Below are 19,522 nucleotides of genomic sequence, written 5' to 3'. Positions count from 1 at the left end.
ATAATATATATCTGCACCTTTTAATCTACGCGTACAGTTCTGAGCTCTACAACTTCTACAAGTTGCAGTTTATTTGTAAAATGGTCGGATAGACTAAATTGTAGACGGATTCTGGAATAGTTTCTAGTTATTTTATTTTCTAAGGAACCCTAACGATCTACCGCAAAAATGGCAAACATTTAAAACTTTCAAAACATTGTTCGGATTCATATATGCAAGATTGTGGTTAAGTTAAATAATTAATTTATCTTGCCTATTGTTATTGTTGCGTAAGATATTGTTATTAGGGCATCATTTATTTTCAGTCAACAAGATAGAAGATATGACTCGACCTCTAACCTTGATGCGGGATATCAATTTGTGAAACAATACTAATGAAATCGACATTCTGATTTCTGTGGTCAGTCTAGAACTGGAATAGGTCTTTAACCATGTGCATTTTAAGATTTTTTACTCGTGAGGCATTTAGTGCGCACAGGACTAATGAAATTCTGGCTAAGTTGAAACTTGTTGATTCTGATGTGCAAGGGTTGTCAACAGAAGTATGCTACCATGTGGAGCTTGCTAAAGGTTGTGACTATCTTAACATTAACCAGATAAAGATATTAAAGTGGCTCCTTAGCTCACCACTACAGCCTCATGCTTTGAGGAATGAATCTATGTACAAATTTATAAGTGATGATCAGATCATAATAGAGATTGGTCCTAGGTAAGTTTCTTTTCAATTAAGTTATTAATGTCCCACAGCTGGGGAAAAACATAGCGATGAATTAGTTCCATCCCATGACGCAGCTCCAGTGCAAGTTTACCTGAATGAATTACTTTTGAAACTCGTCAATGTTAAATTGGTATCATCTTCATCATCATCCACCCATTAACGGCCCAGTACACCTGTCTCCTCTCAGAATAAGAAAGGTTTAGACCATAGTCCACCATGCTGGAAAAATGCAGATTGCCAGATTTCACACACCTTTGAGAACATTATGGTAATTTGGTACCTATACTATATACTTAATCAATATTTTCAGATTCAATTTCTCAACAGCAGATTCAAGTAATTCAGTCCAAATCTGTGAAAGTGTTGGACTTCGCGATGTGGTACGCCTTGAAGTCTCCACAAGGTACCTCATCACATTTAACCAAGCTAAGAGTGTTAGCAAAAAGATGTTCGATGACCTGGCTGCACCATTGCATGATAGGATGACACAGTGTATCTATACCACTGAGAATCTGCCACGAAAGAGCTTCAATGAGGGCTTACCTAAAGATTTGGAACCCTGGTTTGTAGTACCATTACTAAAAGAAGGCATGGCAGCTATGGAAAGAGTCAATAATAAATTAGGTAAGTTATGTACAGATAAAGGTGGTTAACCACATACAGGGGAAAACTAATTTACTAACAATAAATATGATCATATCCTTCTTATAATAGTTCATTTAACCTGCTATCCTGTATCAGCCCTAGACTGAGTGAGATTTCTGATGGATCTCATTAAATAAAATTACACCCTCATATCATATTGAACAGGAGGTCTAGATTCAGTCTAATTTTATTATCAATTGCCATTTGATTGTTTTGTTTAGTGAAATATTGAGAGCCTTGATTTTTATGTTAATTGTCACTCTCAACCTGCACCCACAGCCCTACCTCACGAGCAGTCTCAGAGAAATGGCATATCTATGATAATGAATTATGCATTTCAGGTTTGGCTTTTGACACCTGGGATATGCAGTTTTATATGGATTTGTTTGTGAATAAGCTAAAAAGAGATCCAACAAGTGTAGAACTATTTGATCTTGCTCAAAGTAATAGTGAACATTCAAGACACTGGTTCTTCAAGGTACTTTTACAGAATACTTTAATTAATTGTTATTGTAGATTTTTATACTTTATTACAATTTTTTTAGGGTTCCGTACCTCAAAAAGAAAAACGAACCCCTTATAGGATCACTTTGTTCTGTTTGCCTGTCTGTCTGTCGGTTCGTCCGTCCGTCCGTCGTGTCTGTCAAGAAAACCTAAAAATACCCGAGTACAGAACCCTCGGTGCGGGAGTCCGACTCGCACTTGGCCGCTTTTGCTTCAATATTTTGACTCACCTTGTTAGTGTAATGTCCTACCCATTATCAAGTTCACCACTACACTGCCTCACCTTCATATCATATGTCACCATTACTTCTGTTATAGCTACTAAGACACTTATTTTTCAATAAAATTGGGGCATACTGTATATGTGGATAGAAAGGTTTCACTCCAAATATTAAAAAAGCAAAACAAAATACTAATTTTTTTAAATAAAATGTGGAAATAATGTTCCAGGGTAAAATAATTTTAGATGGCAAAGAAATAGATGAATCATTGATTGATATGGTTGCTTCAACTCAGAAGACTTCTAATGATAACAATGTTATAAAATTTGGAGACAACAGTAGGTAAGGACTTTTTGGCTTACTTTTTTTTGCATACTTTTGCCTGTCGTTTTCGCCATGCGCTTTTAGCTTGTGAAATGAAAAATATTATTAGGAATCTAGACATGTGGTTAGTGCCATATTATACATGTGTTTGTTTGTTCTTCTATCAACCGACGTGGAGCAACGTATTGACGTGTTTTTTTGCATGGATATAGTTAAAGTCCTGGGGAGTGATTTATCCCGGAAAATCTGAGAGTTCCCATGGGATATTAAAAAATTGAAATCCACATGGTAAAAATTGCGTGAGTAGGTATTAATTTCATTCATTCAAATCTATTTGAGTAGTTTTGAAAGTTGGGATCCAACTATACTTCTACTAACTATTTATTGTTGTTTCACCTTTTACAGTGCAATAAAAGGTTTTGAACACACAAAGATCAGGCCTAGTGATGTGAAAGTACCATCTCCAATGATTCAAGAAATTACCAAATCAGATATAATATTTACGGCTGAGACTCACAACATGCCAACCGCGGTAGCTCCATTCAGCGGAGCCACCACTGGGACTGGTGGGCGTATAAGAGACGTACAGGGTGTCGGCAGAGGTGGTCATACAGTTGCTGGCACTGCTGGCTATAGTGTCGGCAACCTATTAATTCCAGGTAAGACAGGCCAAATGCCTTGACTCTAACTAACCCCCCGTCCACACACTGCCCGTGCGGCATGGGAAGGAGCGAGGAACGGAGGCAGAGACGTAGTGTGGCCGCGTTACTCGCATGTTCCTCGTTCACGCCCATCGCTCCCTATTTTGTCGGTAAGTATGCAATAGCGCGCACGCTGTCACAGTTTCGACGTCCATCGCGTTGCAAAGGCAACCGACCTAGTGCGACGCGTCGCGTATAATTGCGCGAGTAGAGCAGTGTGTGGACGCACAGTAATGGCTAATTCGTTTAACCTTAACTCTTTCATGAAATTAAAGTGGATACATTCGCATTATATCTTTTTTAAACTTGAACGAAAGGTCGGTGGTTCAAGCCCCCACCCGTTGCACTATAGTTGTATCTACTCCTAGCACAAGTTGGTTAGAGGGGAAAGGGGAATATTAGCCATGATTCAGCATAGCTCTTTAAAAAAAAATGCTAGTCTGATGTGGGTGGTCCCTTGCATGAGTGTTTCAGGCTCTTGGCCAGAGAGAAGACGTGAATGATTGTGAGGCAAATAACATCTGCCCTTAATGCTTTGTCATACCTAACACTTGCATAAAGGCGTCAATAAAGTGGCGTAGTAATGTCGCATTGGCCCTTGAATTGATGAATCCCTTTCTGAGTTCGGTGTGGGCTTCTTCTCAAACCAGGGTGTGTTAAGAACCCTCATGGCTTTAGTTTGAAGTAAAGCAACGCTATAGTGCGGCGATAGTACGCGCCGCTGCTATTGTCTTGACGCACGCTAAGTACGCGTTCTGTTTGACAAAGGCTTTAAAGATATATCATTTTGTGATGACCACAACCACTCTGCTAAAACAAAGAAGAAGGATACTAAAGTATACTTAGTATATTTACTTCTAACTGTTATTCCAACTTCTTTTAGGATATGATTTGCCTTGGGAAGACAAGAGTTGGAAATATCCGAATAATTTTGCAAGTCCTCTTCAGATTATAATTGATGCAAGTAATGGTGCTTCGGATTATGGTAACAAATTTGGGGAGCCACTTATTTCAGGTATGTTGACAAAATATTGTGTATTTTTTGTTTGCTTCTTTGTATTGACTTGTTATGAAATAGCTGAACGTATTCTAATTCAAACAGATAGAGTATGGAATGCCCTTCCTGCATATACATTCAATTTATACAAGTTTTCTAGGCAACCACACTCTATCTTAGGCTGAATTATCACTTGCTAGCAGGTCTGATTGCAGCCAAGCGATAGTCTAGAAAAAAACTGAACTGTTTCATATTAATTATAATAACTCTTTAAAAAATGAAATGAAATATATTTTTGCAGGATTTGTACAGTCTTACGGTTTAAAGAACGGTGATGATATAAGAGAGGAGTTTGTCAAACCTATTATGTTCAGCGGAGGAATTGGGTACATGCCTCATTCTATGATCAAAAAGAATAAGCCAAGTAAAGGTATATAATATTATTTGAGTTCATAATGACATTAATTGAGAGCCTGCTACAGTACTGCCTCATTTATAAGCTAAGCCGATGTACTGGCGCGGACCTCCTCCTTTTTTTGAAGTCGGTTAAAAAATTTATTGATGAGATATAAAAGTATGAAGATCGACAGTATATTTACCAAAAACGGAGTTTTTATATCCAAAAATATTACCAAAAAATCTTTGTGATGATTTTTTCATCTGTTTAATACTTTTCAAAACGCCTTTATTTTAGGAATGTTGCTAGTGAAGATAGGCGGGCCTGTGTATCGCATCGGGGTGGGCGGCGGAGCGGCGTCCTCGGTCGCGGTGCAAGGCGGTGATTCAAGAGACCACGCTCTGGACTTCGGAGCCGTACAGAGAGGTTAATGTTTCCTATTTTTATGTTCGATCGAATGTGTTGTAGAAGATCTGTGTGGTGTTGTGTGTTGGTGGTGTGTATTACTTCTTCTTATTTTATTTAATGGTGTTTAGTAGTGCCAGCACAATGCACTTCGCCAATGTCACGTAGAATGGAAGAACCACAGAGGGGACAGCTTAAAATGTGTATTGCTTGCTTTACCTGCTTCTTTAGTAGTGTGAGGGATGCACGTTCTAACACAGATTTGTCTGTTTTCGCGGTACATAGCGAATTACTCTTGAGATTCCGTGTGTTCTATTTTCATATCTAACTTTTTTATTTGATTTGCCAAATTTTTTTTGTTGTGTTCGTAACTCTCAGGAGAAGGTTTAAAAATTTTTTTTAGAAGTTTTTTTGTAAAAATTGCACCCGAGAGAAGCTAGGGCAGATCGCTAGTTTCATAATATGAATGGATTTCGTTTTTCACATGTTGTGACTTTTTCAATAGGTGACGCGGAAATGGGCAACCGTCTTAACAGAGCCGTCAGAGGATGCCTCGAAGCTGATGTTAATCCCATTGAATGTAAGTTATAGATCTTACTGACTACTTAGAAAAGTTCATTAAAAAACATGTCTGACCAGGGTGTTGTGACAGATAGTAATAACAAGATATTTATTGGAATTCAGACATTATTATATTACAGTAAGGCGCAATGATTTAATTGTGCACAATAGTGAAACTATTAATTCAAAAATCATGCCCTGTGGAGTATATTACTTTAAACTGTTTGTGTTCTTTGTCGTACCTACATACTTATTTACATATTTGTCACACACACATACACATACCCCTTTTACTAAAGCACATATTGATAATGCTAATATTCTTATGGAAGAGCGGTGTCTTCTGACACAGAAGTTGTTCTGCTACTTCTATAAGAAGGATACAACCTCCAAGTGGTATGTAAACATGAGTTACTGAAAAAAAAAACATTTTTTTTATACTGCTCTTTAGCAATTCACGACCAAGGCGCTGGCGGGAATGGTAACGTGCTAAAGGAGCTGGTGGAACCCGAGGGCGCCGTGGTCTTCACGCAGGAGTTCCAGCTGGGGGATCCCACTATCACCACACTGGAGCTGTGGGGTGCTGAGTACCAGGAGAATGACGCGCTACTCTGTTCTAAGGAAAACAGGAGTATACTCGAAGGTACAGATCTTCTGTCTTTTTTCTTGTGTTCTTTTCCGCACTTATACGTTGCCGTCCGTCGTACGCGGAAAAGGATGTTCTAGGCGTTCAGTACCTCAAAAGGAAAAAAGGAAAATAGGATCACTTCGTTGTATGTCTGTCTGTATGCCCGTCTGTCCGTCCATCTGTCTGTAGTGTCTGTCAAGAAAACCTATAGGGTACTTCCTTTTGACCTAGAATCATGAAATTTGGCAGTTAGGTAGGTCTCATAGCACAAGTAAAGGAAAAAATCCGAAGCCCGTGGTTACTTATATCACAATGCCAATGTACTTAATATTTATATATATAAAAAAATGTGTAACAAATAGTATTTTCAATTTTCAAAGTATACCTAGTGGGGTATCAAATGAAAGGGTACTTACCTGTACATTCTATACCAGATTTTTATTTATTTTTATGCATAACAGTTTTTGATTTATCGTGCAAAATGTCCAAAAAACACCTGAGTACGGAACCCGCGGTGCGCGAGTCTGACTCACACTTGGCCGTTTTTCGCTCATTAAGCGTTTTCAGTCTTTGAGCAAAACCTATATATTGATATACATTTCAGAAATATGTCGCCGCGAACGTTGCCTTGTATCATTCGTGGGCGAAGTAACTGGCGACGGATACATGAGTCTCATAGAAGACAGTTACAAGGAGACTTATCTAGACAGAGCTGATAGACTGAAACCCGAGATAAAGTCCAAATTGCCCTATGATCTACATTTAGAAGCTGTTCTAGGTATGTATTTTCCGATATTCTTAAAAGGTGAATTACTCACATTAAGGCACAGATATTAGTTTCTAGAATATGTCTGCATTTCATGGACTTTGGCTGCTTAATATTCAAATGAAATTGAAACTACGATTGTATGGAGTAAGTGACGGAGAGAGCCCTGTTAACGAGTTAAATCTTTTGAAGGGAACATGCCGCGCAAGACTTTCGATTTGAAGCAAGATAAGCGTACCAAGCTGCCGCTAGCCTTGCCTGGTGACGTTACTGTAGAAAAAGCACTGGACCGAGTCTTGAGATTGGTCAATGTTGCTAGCAAGCGGTATTTGACAAACAAGGTATGTTTTCATGTTGCTTGAATTTATACAGGGTGGTCAAAAAGTCGTGGATCAAACGCAATAGGGAGATAGAGGAGGTCATTTGCAGCAAAAAAAAATTCTACAGCATGGCCATATTTAAATTGCCCTAAAAGTTATGAATATTTTTGGGTTTTTTAACAAAATACCGAATTCTCTTACAATTACACTAATTAAAAAAAATGTGATAAAAACAATCAAACAAACGATGTTGTGTCATTACTAGATAATGTACCAGCACTACAAACCTTCTATTGAGGCTCTGGCTACCAAATTATAAGAGCAATTAATTTTTTTCCAAAACTTTTAAAGCGTTACCAAAAATTAAGTGTCAATTTAAAAGCGCACTGTGAAAAAAAAAATGTACTACGGAAAAATGACCCTGTATTAGAAAAACTTGCTGATTTAATGCCAATTCAAATGAGGTATTTGCATTGTTGAAATAAGGAAGGATGATTAGTGTGAAAGAGAGGCATAGTTTCTTTATCTTTTGTTTCCTAGAAAAGATGAACTACTTGCAAGACGGGCGTTCTGGGTAGTTCTGGAACGTGGTGGTAGTGAACAGTTTCTGTTCTTTTCACAAATTTTAAGTTTGACAAGCACAGTGATGTTTCTAGCATTCCAACGTACAAAAAACTAGCAGTTTAACTAGCAGCATGATAATCTTCAAAATTATTTTGAATTAATCTAATCTACTGAAATTTGCACCTTGACATGAAAAAACGATTATAATACCAGAATTACGAAACAAAGAGTAATGTATTATACCTCATTTGAATTGGCATTAAATCAGCAAGTTTTTCTAATACAGGATCATTTTTCCGTAGTTTTTTTTTTTCACAGTGCGCTTTTAAAGTGACACTTAATTTTTGGTAACGCTTTAAAAGTTTTGGAAAAAAAATAATTGCTCTTATAATTTGGTAGCCAGAGCCTCAATAGAAGGTTTGTAGTGCTGGTACATTATCTAGTAATGACACAACATCGTTTGTTTGATTGTTTTTTATCACATTTTTTTTAAATTAGTGTAATTGTAAGAGAATTCGGTATTTTGTTAAAAAACGCAAAAATATTCATAACTTTTAGGGCAATTTAAATATGGCCATGCTGTAGAATTTCTTCCTTCTAGGTAAACGCGTCCCATCTTAGACCACATCATCACTTTCCATCAGGTGTGATTGTGGTCAAGCGCTTGCCTATAGTGAATAAAAAAAAAAAAAAAATTTTTTTTTGCTGCAAATGACCTCCTCTATCTCCCTATTGCGTTTGATCCACGACTTTTTGACCACCCTGTATATTCATAGAATGCTAAAACTAGGTGGATACATGACCTGCATATGAGATTACAGTTATATGTCTAAATATTTTAATTATTTATTTGTTAAAAAGCATCAGCCAGTTTGCTGCGATAGGAAGGGCATTCAAAAATATTTTTTTAATTTATTTGAAACTTTTCTATACTACAAATTTTTTGAAGATTTATCAGCTTTTGCGATGGCCGATAGACAGGAAACTAATTAATAATATCAACAGATGTAGGAAATCGAAGTTCCTATGGGATTATTAAAGACCAAACTCCACTTGCGGGTATCAACTAGTAAATGAATAATTTTGGATGCAGGTAGACCGTTGCGTCACAGGCCTGGTCGCCCAGCAGCAATGCGTGGGGCCACTTCACACCCCACTCGCCGACTTCGCCATCATAGCGCTGTCGTACCACGAGCTAGTCGGCTCCGCCACGTCTATCGGCGCGCAGAACATCAAGGGTCTGTTGGACCCCGCCGCGGGGGCAAGATTGTCCCTTGGTGAAGCTCTCACTAATCTGGTAAGAATTTTTTGACGGACGTACTATGTCCGACGTACGACGGAGTACATCCTATGATCCTTTGTGCGCTCTAGCAGCAATGCGTGGGGCCACTTCACACCATACATTCTGACTTCGCCGTAATCACGCGGTTGTTCCACAAGCTAGTCAGCTCCACCACGTCTATCGGCGTGCAGAACCATCAAGGGTCCGTTAGACCACACCGGGGCCAAGGCTGCTTATTAAGGCCTTTATATTCAGCAACATAAAGTTCTTCTTTCTTCGTTAGTTGTTCCAGCGTGTAAAGTTAATCCATGAAATATGTAGTTGTTTAATACACTTATTCTGATGGCTCGTTATCTTGCTTCAACTTTGGGATTTTCTTATAAAATATCTTATTTGAAGGTATTCGCGGGAATATCAGAGCTAGAGGACGTGAAATGCTCCGGGAATTGGATGTGGCCGGGAAAGACGGGGGCGGAGGGAGCTTCGCTAGTCGTGGCGTGCGACGCGCTGTGCGCCGCTATGAGGGAACTGGGCGTGGCCATCGATGGCGGGAAAGACTCGCTCTCTATGTGCGCCAGTGTAGAAGGAAAACCTGGTGAGTCCCATAATTCCCTCCCCTGTTATTCTAGGTAGGCGAGCCATAATAACCTGGCCTAATTAAAATTAGTAAAGGAATGAAATAAAACTATTATTATTTATTAATAGTCTTCTTTTTAACACGTTACACGTAAGGGTTTCGTACCTCTTAAAAGGAAAATAGGTACCCTTATGGGATGTGTATAATATGTACGAGTATGTTTAACATTCTAATTACTAAACATGTCCGACAATCGGATAAATTTAAAAACTAGATGATGTCCGCGACTTCGTCCGCATGAATTAAGTCTTTGAAAACCCTGTGGGAACTGTTTGATTTTCCGGCATATAAAGTAGTCTATGGCCATCTTCTATCTCTGTACCAAAAACTTTGTCAAAATGGGTTAAATGGATGGGTCCAGAAAAGTTAACTGATAAACGGACTCTTTGACATTTATAATATTAGATATTAGTACCTATTGATTAACAGTAATAATATATTTTGTTTAGTACGGTCACCGGGGACGTTAGTGGTGTCCACGTACGCGCCGTGTCCTGATATTACTGTCAAGGTGGAGCCCGCACTTCTCGTAGAAGGTGCCGCGCTAATACATGTGCCGGCCACACCGGGAAAATATAGGTAATTTTTATTTTTCACCGACTTCAAAAAAGGAAGAGGTTCTCAATTTGTTGGAATCTTTGCATTTTTTTAGGGCTATAGGCTAAAAAGGAAAAATAACCTTTATAGGATCGTTTCACTATCCGTCTGACTGTCAAGAGTCAAGACCTAATCCCCAGGAACGCGTGGAGGTGTCAAGTTGAAATTAATATGAATTACGTAGGTTTATAATCCCTTGGGGCTGTAAAAAAATCAAGCTTGTAAATCAACAAATACGGTCATTTATGCCGCATATTTTGACAATCGCAAATAAATACAAACCTATAGGGTACTTCCCTATAGGTTTTTGAATTTGTTAGGAATTTCTTGATACTCCCTTTGAATAACCCTATGTTGAAATCTAGTAGGAACACCGCCGAAGAGAGTTCCACAGTTTGCACGTGCGCCAAAATAATAAAAATAAAAATCCAAAAGTTCATAGTAAAGTAAAATAATGTATTTTTCAGACTTGGAGGATCAGCCCTAGCACAATGCTACAAACAGTTGGGAAATAACCCACCAGATCTAGACAACCCGAAAGTGTTGAAATCTTTGTTCAAGGTCACACAGAAACTGTTAAAAGGTGAGACAAAACTATTTAAAAATAGATGAAGAATGTAACCTTTTTAGACTGTTTTAATGAATGTATCTACAATTTCACTATTATTTAAGAATTGATGTATATCTAGAAATCCTGTTTTCTTGTGGACTATTTTTGTAGCAAAAAAAAATAGTTTACATCCATCTATAAAGTACAAACCTGCTAAATTTCGTTAACATTTTGGTGCTGTGCCGTGTAAAGGTAACACATAGATAGACACACTTTCGCACTTATAATACAAGCCCGGGCGTTTTTTGAAAACTGTTGTATTCGAACCTGTGTCGCTGTGCGCGATACCCAGGGGAGACGCAGGTTCGAATCCTGTTGGTTGCGCAATTTTTGATATGTATTTAGAATTGGACGAAGACCTATATAGGCCTATGTCCAACAGTGGACGTCCACAGGCTAATGATGATGATGATGATGATTTAAGATTATTTGGAAATTTCCTTGAAGTGTAGGTAAAAACACTATCATAAAAATTATAAATGAAAAGCACAATAGTGTAATAGTATTTTTTGTTTTCAGAGAAAAAATTGCTCTCAGGCCACGACATAAGCGAGGGTGGGTTTGTAACAACCGTTTTAGAAATGGGTATCGGCGGTGTACGCGGTTTAGAATTAGACTTGCGAGTTGAAAATAACGTATCCGCAATAGAGGCACTGTTTAACGAAGAACTGGGCATCATTATAGAAGTGGCACAAAGCGATTTAGATTATGTCCTGAACGAGTATAATAAACAGAGTGTGAAGGCTAAACTTGTTGGTAGAAGTGGAAAATATGGCATGGAATCTCAGGTAACACGGAAAATCACCCCTATTGCTATTGTTTTTGAAGCTACTTGATTTTCGCCATTTTGGTGCTGATAGCAGCAGTGTCATGTGAGCGTACTCAGAACTAAGGCCTTCAGACTTAAGACACTGTTAAAACGAGACCATTGGCATAAATCTGTCTCGTTTTAACTGAAGGTCTAAGCAAAGTCAAAGTGCGCTCTATAGATTACAACCTGAATGTTAGTGATGAATCTGTCAACATCATGTGAACACGAAGATCATTTGGCACTAAGTATCAATTTTAATGCCCGGTATGCTCAATGCGGCGCTTAGGAATCGACACAAAAAAAAAACTAATTTTGTATGGCACACCCATTTCCAATGTACTTGTATAATTTATGTCCATTTCAGTGTGATAATTATATTGGGACTGCACAGTTATTGGCTGGATTTGTTACTCGTCATACTAATTATGATTATTATTATGCATCAGCCAATAGGGCAGTGTCACTCTGTAGTTGTCAAATTTTAGTGATACTTCCAGTTATATTGTCCTATATTTTTAACCCCCGACCCAAAAAGAGAGGTGTTATAAGTTTGACGTGGGTATCTGTGTATCTGTCTGTGACATCGTAGCTTCTATACTAATGAACCGATTTTAATTTAGTTTTTTTTGTTTGAAAGGTAGCTTGATCGAGAGTGTTCTTAGCTATAATCCAAGAAAATCGGTTTAGCCGTTTGAAAGTTATCAGCTCTTTTCTAATCACTGTAACCTTCACTTGTCGGGGGTGTCATGAATTTTTAATTTACACTTGTGTTCACCTGAGTTTAAAATTATTTCACATTTAAGAATATTACAATTTTTATTGTAGGTGGTTGTAAAAGTAAATGGAGAATTGGTGTTTAACACGAAGTTGATAAACGTATTCAAAACATGGGAAGAAACCAGCTATCAATTGGAATGTCTGCAGGCCAACTCTGATTGTATCAGGCAAGAGTGGGACGGTCAGTATTAATGAATAGTCATTTTTAGGGTTCCATATGTAACATTATAAAGACGAAAGATTTTATTTGTTTGTAATCGATAAACTCTGAAACTAGTGAAACGATTTTAGTAATTGGGATGCCTATGTCAAAAATAAATTATTACTTAGGAATTGCTCTTTCAAAATTGCTAAAAACCACGTCCGCTGTTAGTTTTAAGTTTGCTGACCATTTTAAATTATAGATTTAACTAAAAAAAATTAGTACGTCAAATTACGTCAATGTTTACGACGTCACATCTATGTATTTCAGACAAAGACAAACTCTCATACTAAGCGAGCGTTTTGACGTTTGATAAAAAGTCGCTGATTTATTCTTTCACCATTATAACGCTACTTTATTCAAAAGTAACGCAGGCTACATATTACGTATATAATATGTATCAAATTTCATCCGAGTGAAGCCGGGTGGATCAACTAGTATATTATAATATTATTTTTCAGGTCTCAGCAATCGGAAAGGGGCGACATACAGCGTCACATTCGATCCATCAGCGGCTGTTGTGAAAACAAAATCTATTAGAGTAGCTGTGCTTCGGGAAGAAGGTAGGTCTAATAAACTCATTTCCGACACACCACCGGTATCAATATCCCGAACGTGGCTAGGTTTTTACTATTCTTTAGTTTAGGTATTTTTTACTGGGCTAGAATTAAGTAACACTGTTTATTTGTATTTTTTACGATAAGTTAGTAAGTAGGTAAGAACTTAAGAAGTAAAGAGCAGACATACACTACAGACACTACACTTACATTGAGAGTCAAACCTCTGTGGTTTTTGAAATGCTTGCTACCTGATAATGAATTGTTTCGTTATAATAATCATAAATTTTAAAGGTAAATTATTGAAGAGCCCTATGCTCAGTATCCACAATGTTCTCCATGGTCACTTCAAGTATAGTGTGAGCGCATGCTGTTTCAATCAACATTTACGAGTAGGTCATACTCAAGAGTGAGATGGACAGTATTTAATTTAAATATAACGCAAATCGTTTGGTATTTACGTTATTATTCTTAAAACTAATTTAAAATTTTTATTAAGAAAAGTTTGCCTTAATATAATTGTCTGACCATAGGTTTTACAATCTTGCCCTACACAATTTATTTACGCACATTTACGCGCAATTTATTTATGAAGTTGCCTCAAAATTTGGCATAAAATAGAGATATTTTAAGGTATATAGATCATTTATCTTTCATAATTGGCTTAGTTTTAGATCTTGAACAAGAAATAAAATATCATTTAATATCGATTCGGTTACTTTGCTTACGGCGAAGTTTAAAAACAGACGTGGAATTAAATATATATGGAATAAATTAAAAATATTTTGATGGTTTTTTGTTTTGCTCTTATTATAAAGGGGTTAACTTTGTTATTTAGGTATAAACGGTGACCGTGAGATGATTGCTTCTCTAATGATGGCGAACTTTGAAGTGTTTGACGTCACCATGAGTGACTTGCAAGCCAAGAAAATCACACTTGATGCCTTCCAGGGATTGGTTTTCCCAGGCGGTTTCAGTTATGCAGGTATACTTTTCAATTCTTTATCTATACAGAAATACAATTCTCAAATGAATTTTTGAATTGTTTTGAATCGTCAAGAGCTGGCACTGGCAAACTGGAAAAGAACCAGCAAGAAACTCGGCGGTTGCTCTTCTAAAGTATTCCCTTTACAATAATATTGTCATATATTGTAGTCCCCCTGGAGCGGTTCGAATCCTCAGTTCTACATTTTCTTTCACGGTTCTTTCTCAGTTATTTTGTTATCTATTGTTTTTGTTCAAATATTAGTAAGAAAAAGTGACTTATTATATTTATTAATTGAGCTGGCCTTGCTTGGCAAGTGCTAAGGGCAAACCTTTAGCAGTTGCCAAAAAAGTGCTTATTTTTCCATGTTTAGCAGTTGCCAGGCAGAGGCTAAATGCGCTCTTGTGAAATAGAGATGATAAAATTAATTTTGTTTGTCCAGACACCTTAGGCTCAGCTAAAGGCTGGGCTGCCGGAATTCTGTTCTCGGAATCCCTAAGCTCACAGTTCGCTAGCTTCAAGAGCAGAAGCGACACTTTCTCCCTTGGCGTGTGTAACGGCTGCCAGCTGATGGCACTCCTGGGCTGGGTCGATGCGGAAGACACGAGACAAGTGCTGAAGACTCAGATATTCCTCGACCATAATCTGTCTGAAAGGTATGGATCTCTAAAACCCATTTAGAATCATGAAATTTGGTAGGTAGGTAGGTCTTATACCACAAGTAAAGGAATAAATCCGAAAATCGTGAATTAGTACTTACATACATCATTTAAAAAAATATTAAAATGTACTTAAATTTTCAAAGATAACTTATACCAAATGGGATATCATATGTAAGGGCTTTACTAGTACATTTCAAAACTGAATTTTATTTATTTTTATGCATAATAGTTTTTGATTTGTCAAGCAAAAAGTCCGAAAAAATTCCCAAGCACAGAACCCTTGGTGCGCGAATCTGACTCGCACTTGGCCGGTTTTTTTTCGAAATCGACCAGCCTTTACTATAGAGACATATCTTAACTTCAAACAGATTTGAATGCTGCTGGTCGGCTGTGAAGATCAACGAACGAACTACCGGTGAAGACGTTTGGTTCCGCGGTATGGGCGGCAGTGTGCTCGGGGTGTGGGTGGCGCACGGGGAGGGCAGGTTCACAGTGTCCGAGCCACACGTGCTGAGCAAGCTGCGCACAAACGGACAGGTCGCGATGCAGTATGTTGATGATGACGGAGCGCCTACAGAGATTTATCCCATGAACCCCAATGGAAGCCCAGGTTAGTGCTACACGGTGTGGGGTCGCCCACTGAGATGGCTGAACTCACACATTAATTGGAGTATGTTCGACTGGTTTCAAACGCATCTATGGTCCTTTTTCAATAGGCTCATTGAAATAGGACCCCAAGAGAGTTTGATGTTCAACTCCAGATGGGCTTAAAACTAATCCGGCATACGCCGACTAAGAGTGAGTTTAACCTGCAGACTTATAAAGGATATCACTCATGATAGTGTAAACGCTTAAATCCTGTACAATGCCTATAATTATGTAGGATGCCGAAAATTACGACAAGCAACCTTATGTGATTTTATTGATTTATTAAATGAAATACCTTAGTATGCTTACGGCAACACCAAATCGCATACTGAGTTGCAATATGTACAATACATAGTTTGCTGAATTCATATTCATAGCTATTAATTCATAGATATTAATAGTTAAGGCAGAAACATATTTACGTGTCGTGGCGTGTCGTGACGCGCCAGAAGCACATCGGTTTCATACATTTAGTATGGCTAGAAACACATTATGTGGAGTGGCGTGTCGTGTCGCGCTTTAAACGCTGCAAAGGTTCGACACATACTGTTCCGAAATAACGCCAGAACGCGCTACGACACGACACGTAAGTGGCACACTCACAGTCACGACACTAAGCGCCACGACACGCCACGACACGTAAATATGTTTCCGGCCTTAGGATATCGCTAACGATACTACGTCCTACACCACTTATTGAAAAATAAAATTGTGTTGGCAGACGGGCTTGCCGGGGTGCGATCGAGGGACGGGCGGCACATCGCCATGATGCCGCACCCCGAGCGCTGCGTGCTGCGCTGGCAGTGCGCCGCGCCCGCGCCCCTGCCGCCGCTCAGCGTCACACCCGCCAGCCACGCCGCTCCTTGGATGAGGCTCTTCCAAAATGCATATGTCTGGGCATCCAATCAATAACTATATTGCCAGTAAATGGCAAAAACACACCTGTAACGCGCTGCCCATGACGTTTTGTAGATCTCAGCGACAGAGACAGCGCTCTACGAAACCGTTGTCTCTTTCTTAAGTGAATCAATTTTTCACGAAATTATAAGTAATATGTCCAAACTCTCGCTCTTATTTGCTCGCCAAAATGAGATAATGATAAGTATAAATATATTTGTTTCAAATAGTCTACTTTTACCAATAACTTCGTGAATTTTTCCACACAACTACACATAATAGGACAATTCCCTTCCTTGTCTATTGTGCAATACAATTTGTGAAACATCACAATTAATTTAGACACCTACTGTTCATTGGAGTGGAATGGGCATAGAAAAAGTTCCTTTACTAATGAAGAAAAATCTTACAATCTGCCTTAGAAAGGCAGTTCGCACATTGGCTGCAATCGCCTGAGCATCTAGCCTCTAGCAGCTGTAGTGTGTATAAGAAGCCCTAATTTTTTTTACAAGTGCTAAAAAATGCTCAAACACTTTCATTCAGATGCCTGAGCCACCCCAGAGCATCTCCATGAAAGTCTAAGCTAAGGAAGAAGAATATTTTTTATCATAGCATATTCTTTTTGTTAAACATTCCAGCTATTATTACGCATTTTTCTCGAATTATTATGCAATCTCACTAAAAGCACAAACATAAAAGCTGTGTTATTTTTAGATTTGTATTTGAGTACAGATTTTTTAAAATAAAGTTTAAGAAAGCATGCATTTATGTTTATTGAAATATTATATAAATGAAGTATACAACAAAGTAGATAATAAAAAATTTACATATATTTTTTTAAATATTGTACAACATTAACTGATGTGCCTTAATATACATTTTTATAATAATTGTTTTTAAAAACCTTTTTAAGACAATTCAAAGTTTCAAATAAATTATGTTATGTTTATAAAAACCGTATTTTTATTACATAACTGGACCAATAATAAGTTTGGATGGCAATTATTATAATCAATCATTTCTATATGATTATTATTATCGGTATAGCGCATAACTGAGGAGACTCCTGCAGGTAGATAGCGTATAACTGAGGAGGCTTATTACCTCAGGAACCTTCTCAGTTAAGGCCGGCGCACATATGGCGGAGCGCAGCGCAGAGCATGCCAACGAAGTTTTCTAATCGGGTGACACATTACACGAATTTCTATCAGAGAATGCGCGAGCACGCGCGGATGCGCGAGTATCCGCGCGGATGCACAATTGATTTTAGATATTATTTGAATGAGGACACTGTCGATAATATTTTAACTGTAAAAAATGCTCTGCGCTGCGCTCCGCCATATGTGCGCCGGCCCTTATGTGTTATGCCTGCAATAAAAATATTTTTGGCAATCACATATTCATGACCATAATTTCTTGAATAGATTTACTCAAATCCTTTCTGCGTGATTTCTCTAAAGCTTCACATAAAACATATAACCACCTTTGTTTATCACATCGTTCAAAAAATGCCTCTAACATTTCTTTTGCTTTTTCACTCTGTTTATCATGTTTGATATCAATATCTTCAATTGTGATTTCTCGTATCTTGAGATTTCTGGCGAGGTCACGCCAGTATTTCCCAATTTCCTCGATGATTGTACGCTTTATTTCTTGTTTTTTAGCCAATGGTACACTAAATTGGTTGTTCATACCCCTATCCTCCATCTCCTTCTTTATAGTGGGTTGCTTGTTTTCAATGGCTGTAAACAAATAAACTTTAATTAAAGAAACTATGTACACTCACAAATGTTATTAATAAAAAATAAACTATAAACTAATTAATCCCCACCCATTATTATAAATGCAAAAGTGTGTTTGTTGGTTCATTCTTCCGTCATGCTTGAACAACTTGAACTGAGCAATGATTGATGTAATTTTTCACATGGATACTTATAGTTAAAGCCCTGGAGTGACATATGCTACTTTTATCCCGGAAAATCAAAGTAGTCACTAACATCAGCTAGTTTGAAGTATTTGTTTCTTAAATTATGTAGCCAAATTCTATGTTGTGCACTGGGAGAGCCAAGGATAGCAATCCAGCTAAGTGGGACCTTGCAACCCTGCAGAATATAACATCATAAAAAAATTAAATACATTTTTGGGTTAAACACCAATCCAATACCTAGTCATGCAGGATTGAAAAACACCGCTGGATTGCAATTCCTAAACATTAATACTACTAGCTTTCTCTGTACGAAATTCTGTCAAAATCAGTTAAACGGATAGACTGTGAAAAGGTAACAGACACAATATTTTCACATTAGTTAGAATTTAAACTGTTCTTACCATAGTAATTTATATATTCCCTAGGAACGTGATGCATTTCATAGTCCGATATTCGCTGGAGGAGTTCATCATTATTTAATCTTCTTGCTATTTCTTTTAAAGGCCCGATATTGTCTTCAGAAAGAACATCTCTTATTTCTAGAATCTTCAGTAACTTGCCTATTGTGTCTACCAGTTCAAACCTACGCTCAGAATCTATATCGTCTCTATAAAACTCCTTTAATTTTAGCAACAAATGGTGGTGGTTTTCACTTTTCCCTAAATTATATACAATCTGTTGTTTCAACTTTGTGTATTCAGAATAAGTCATTTTTATTTATCACTGCACGGAATAACGAAGCTACCAACGCCTAAAGTAATAAACTTAACGTCATTAACTTTATGAAATTGTTAAATTATATCTATTATTAATTATAAAATTAAATGGAAAATTGGAAAACACGTAAAACCAAATGAAATTGTTCAGAAATCTTTGATGTCTTTGACACAACTGACAACACTTGTCTGACAGCTGACTTGACATTTGAGACTCGAACCACGCTTAGATCATTAGTTACAATTTTGAGAGTGGAATAAAATGTGGCAAATTAATACGATTTTTCTTCGTAAGTATTTATATTAGGGTTTTGTAAAAGATACAAAATACAAATAATATGCAAAACTGTTTGAGTAATTTTATCAATGACTTCATTTACACATGCAGTAAGTTTACGTAATGTGTCTTATTTAAAATGGAACGTATCATCGTATTTTTGCAGGGACTTTCCCCTTGGATTTC

At 37.6% G+C, this 19,522-nt stretch overlaps 2 protein-coding genes across 3 annotated transcripts in view; one reads left to right on the top strand and one right to left on the bottom strand.

Annotated features, from left to right (window-relative positions):
- The first annotated feature begins 135 nt into the window (after nucleotides 1-135).
- Nucleotides 136-19,522, top strand: part of LOC123867227 (phosphoribosylformylglycinamidine synthase) — a 31,583-nt gene continuing 12,196 nt past the window's right edge. Inside the window, exons 1-23 of one of the 2 annotated variants that reach the window (XM_045909188.1) lie at nucleotides 136-709; nucleotides 1,029-1,342; nucleotides 1,705-1,841; nucleotides 2,318-2,430; nucleotides 2,818-3,071; nucleotides 3,997-4,128; nucleotides 4,412-4,540; nucleotides 4,805-4,933; nucleotides 5,418-5,492; nucleotides 5,925-6,116; nucleotides 6,706-6,879; nucleotides 7,060-7,208; nucleotides 8,845-9,048; nucleotides 9,433-9,628; nucleotides 10,120-10,249; nucleotides 10,735-10,850; nucleotides 11,397-11,665; nucleotides 12,514-12,646; nucleotides 13,129-13,230; nucleotides 14,063-14,209; nucleotides 14,652-14,865; nucleotides 15,240-15,481; nucleotides 16,241-16,463. In XM_045909188.1, the coding sequence (XP_045765144.1) occupies nucleotides 432-709; nucleotides 1,029-1,342; nucleotides 1,705-1,841; nucleotides 2,318-2,430; nucleotides 2,818-3,071; nucleotides 3,997-4,128; nucleotides 4,412-4,540; nucleotides 4,805-4,933; nucleotides 5,418-5,492; nucleotides 5,925-6,116; nucleotides 6,706-6,879; nucleotides 7,060-7,208; nucleotides 8,845-9,048; nucleotides 9,433-9,628; nucleotides 10,120-10,249; nucleotides 10,735-10,850; nucleotides 11,397-11,665; nucleotides 12,514-12,646; nucleotides 13,129-13,230; nucleotides 14,063-14,209; nucleotides 14,652-14,865; nucleotides 15,240-15,481; nucleotides 16,241-16,431 (4,020 nt within the window). In that variant the 5' untranslated portion in view covers nucleotides 136-431 and the 3' untranslated portion in view covers nucleotides 16,432-16,463. Of the gene's footprint in view, nucleotides 710-1,028; nucleotides 1,343-1,704; nucleotides 1,842-2,317; nucleotides 2,431-2,817; nucleotides 3,072-3,996; nucleotides 4,129-4,411; nucleotides 4,541-4,804; nucleotides 4,934-5,417; nucleotides 5,493-5,924; nucleotides 6,117-6,705; nucleotides 6,880-7,059; nucleotides 7,209-8,844; nucleotides 9,049-9,432; nucleotides 9,629-10,119; nucleotides 10,250-10,734; nucleotides 10,851-11,396; nucleotides 11,666-12,513; nucleotides 12,647-13,128; nucleotides 13,231-14,062; nucleotides 14,210-14,651; nucleotides 14,866-15,239; nucleotides 15,482-16,240; nucleotides 17,549-19,522 lie in introns of those variants that run through there. The other variant, XM_045909187.1, reaches the window with a different exon arrangement.
- Nucleotides 17,225-19,229, bottom strand: LOC123867250 (fas-associated death domain protein-like). The gene is made up of 3 exons (XM_045909228.1): nucleotides 18,745-19,229; nucleotides 17,782-18,158; nucleotides 17,225-17,540 (listed from the first exon to the last, which is right to left on the bottom strand). The coding sequence occupies exons 1-2, from the start codon at nucleotides 19,052-19,054 to the stop codon at nucleotides 17,809-17,811; spliced, it is 660 nt and encodes a 219-aa protein (XP_045765184.1). The 5' UTR covers nucleotides 19,055-19,229; the 3' UTR covers nucleotides 17,225-17,540; nucleotides 17,782-17,808.

Source organism: Maniola jurtina, chromosome 7, assembly GCF_905333055.1.
Source record: "Maniola jurtina chromosome 7, ilManJurt1.1, whole genome shotgun sequence".
NCBI lineage: Eukaryota > Metazoa > Arthropoda > Insecta > Lepidoptera > Nymphalidae > Maniola > Maniola jurtina.
The sequence above is the reverse complement of the archived record's forward strand: the minus strand, read 5'-3'. Positions and strand labels throughout refer to the sequence as shown.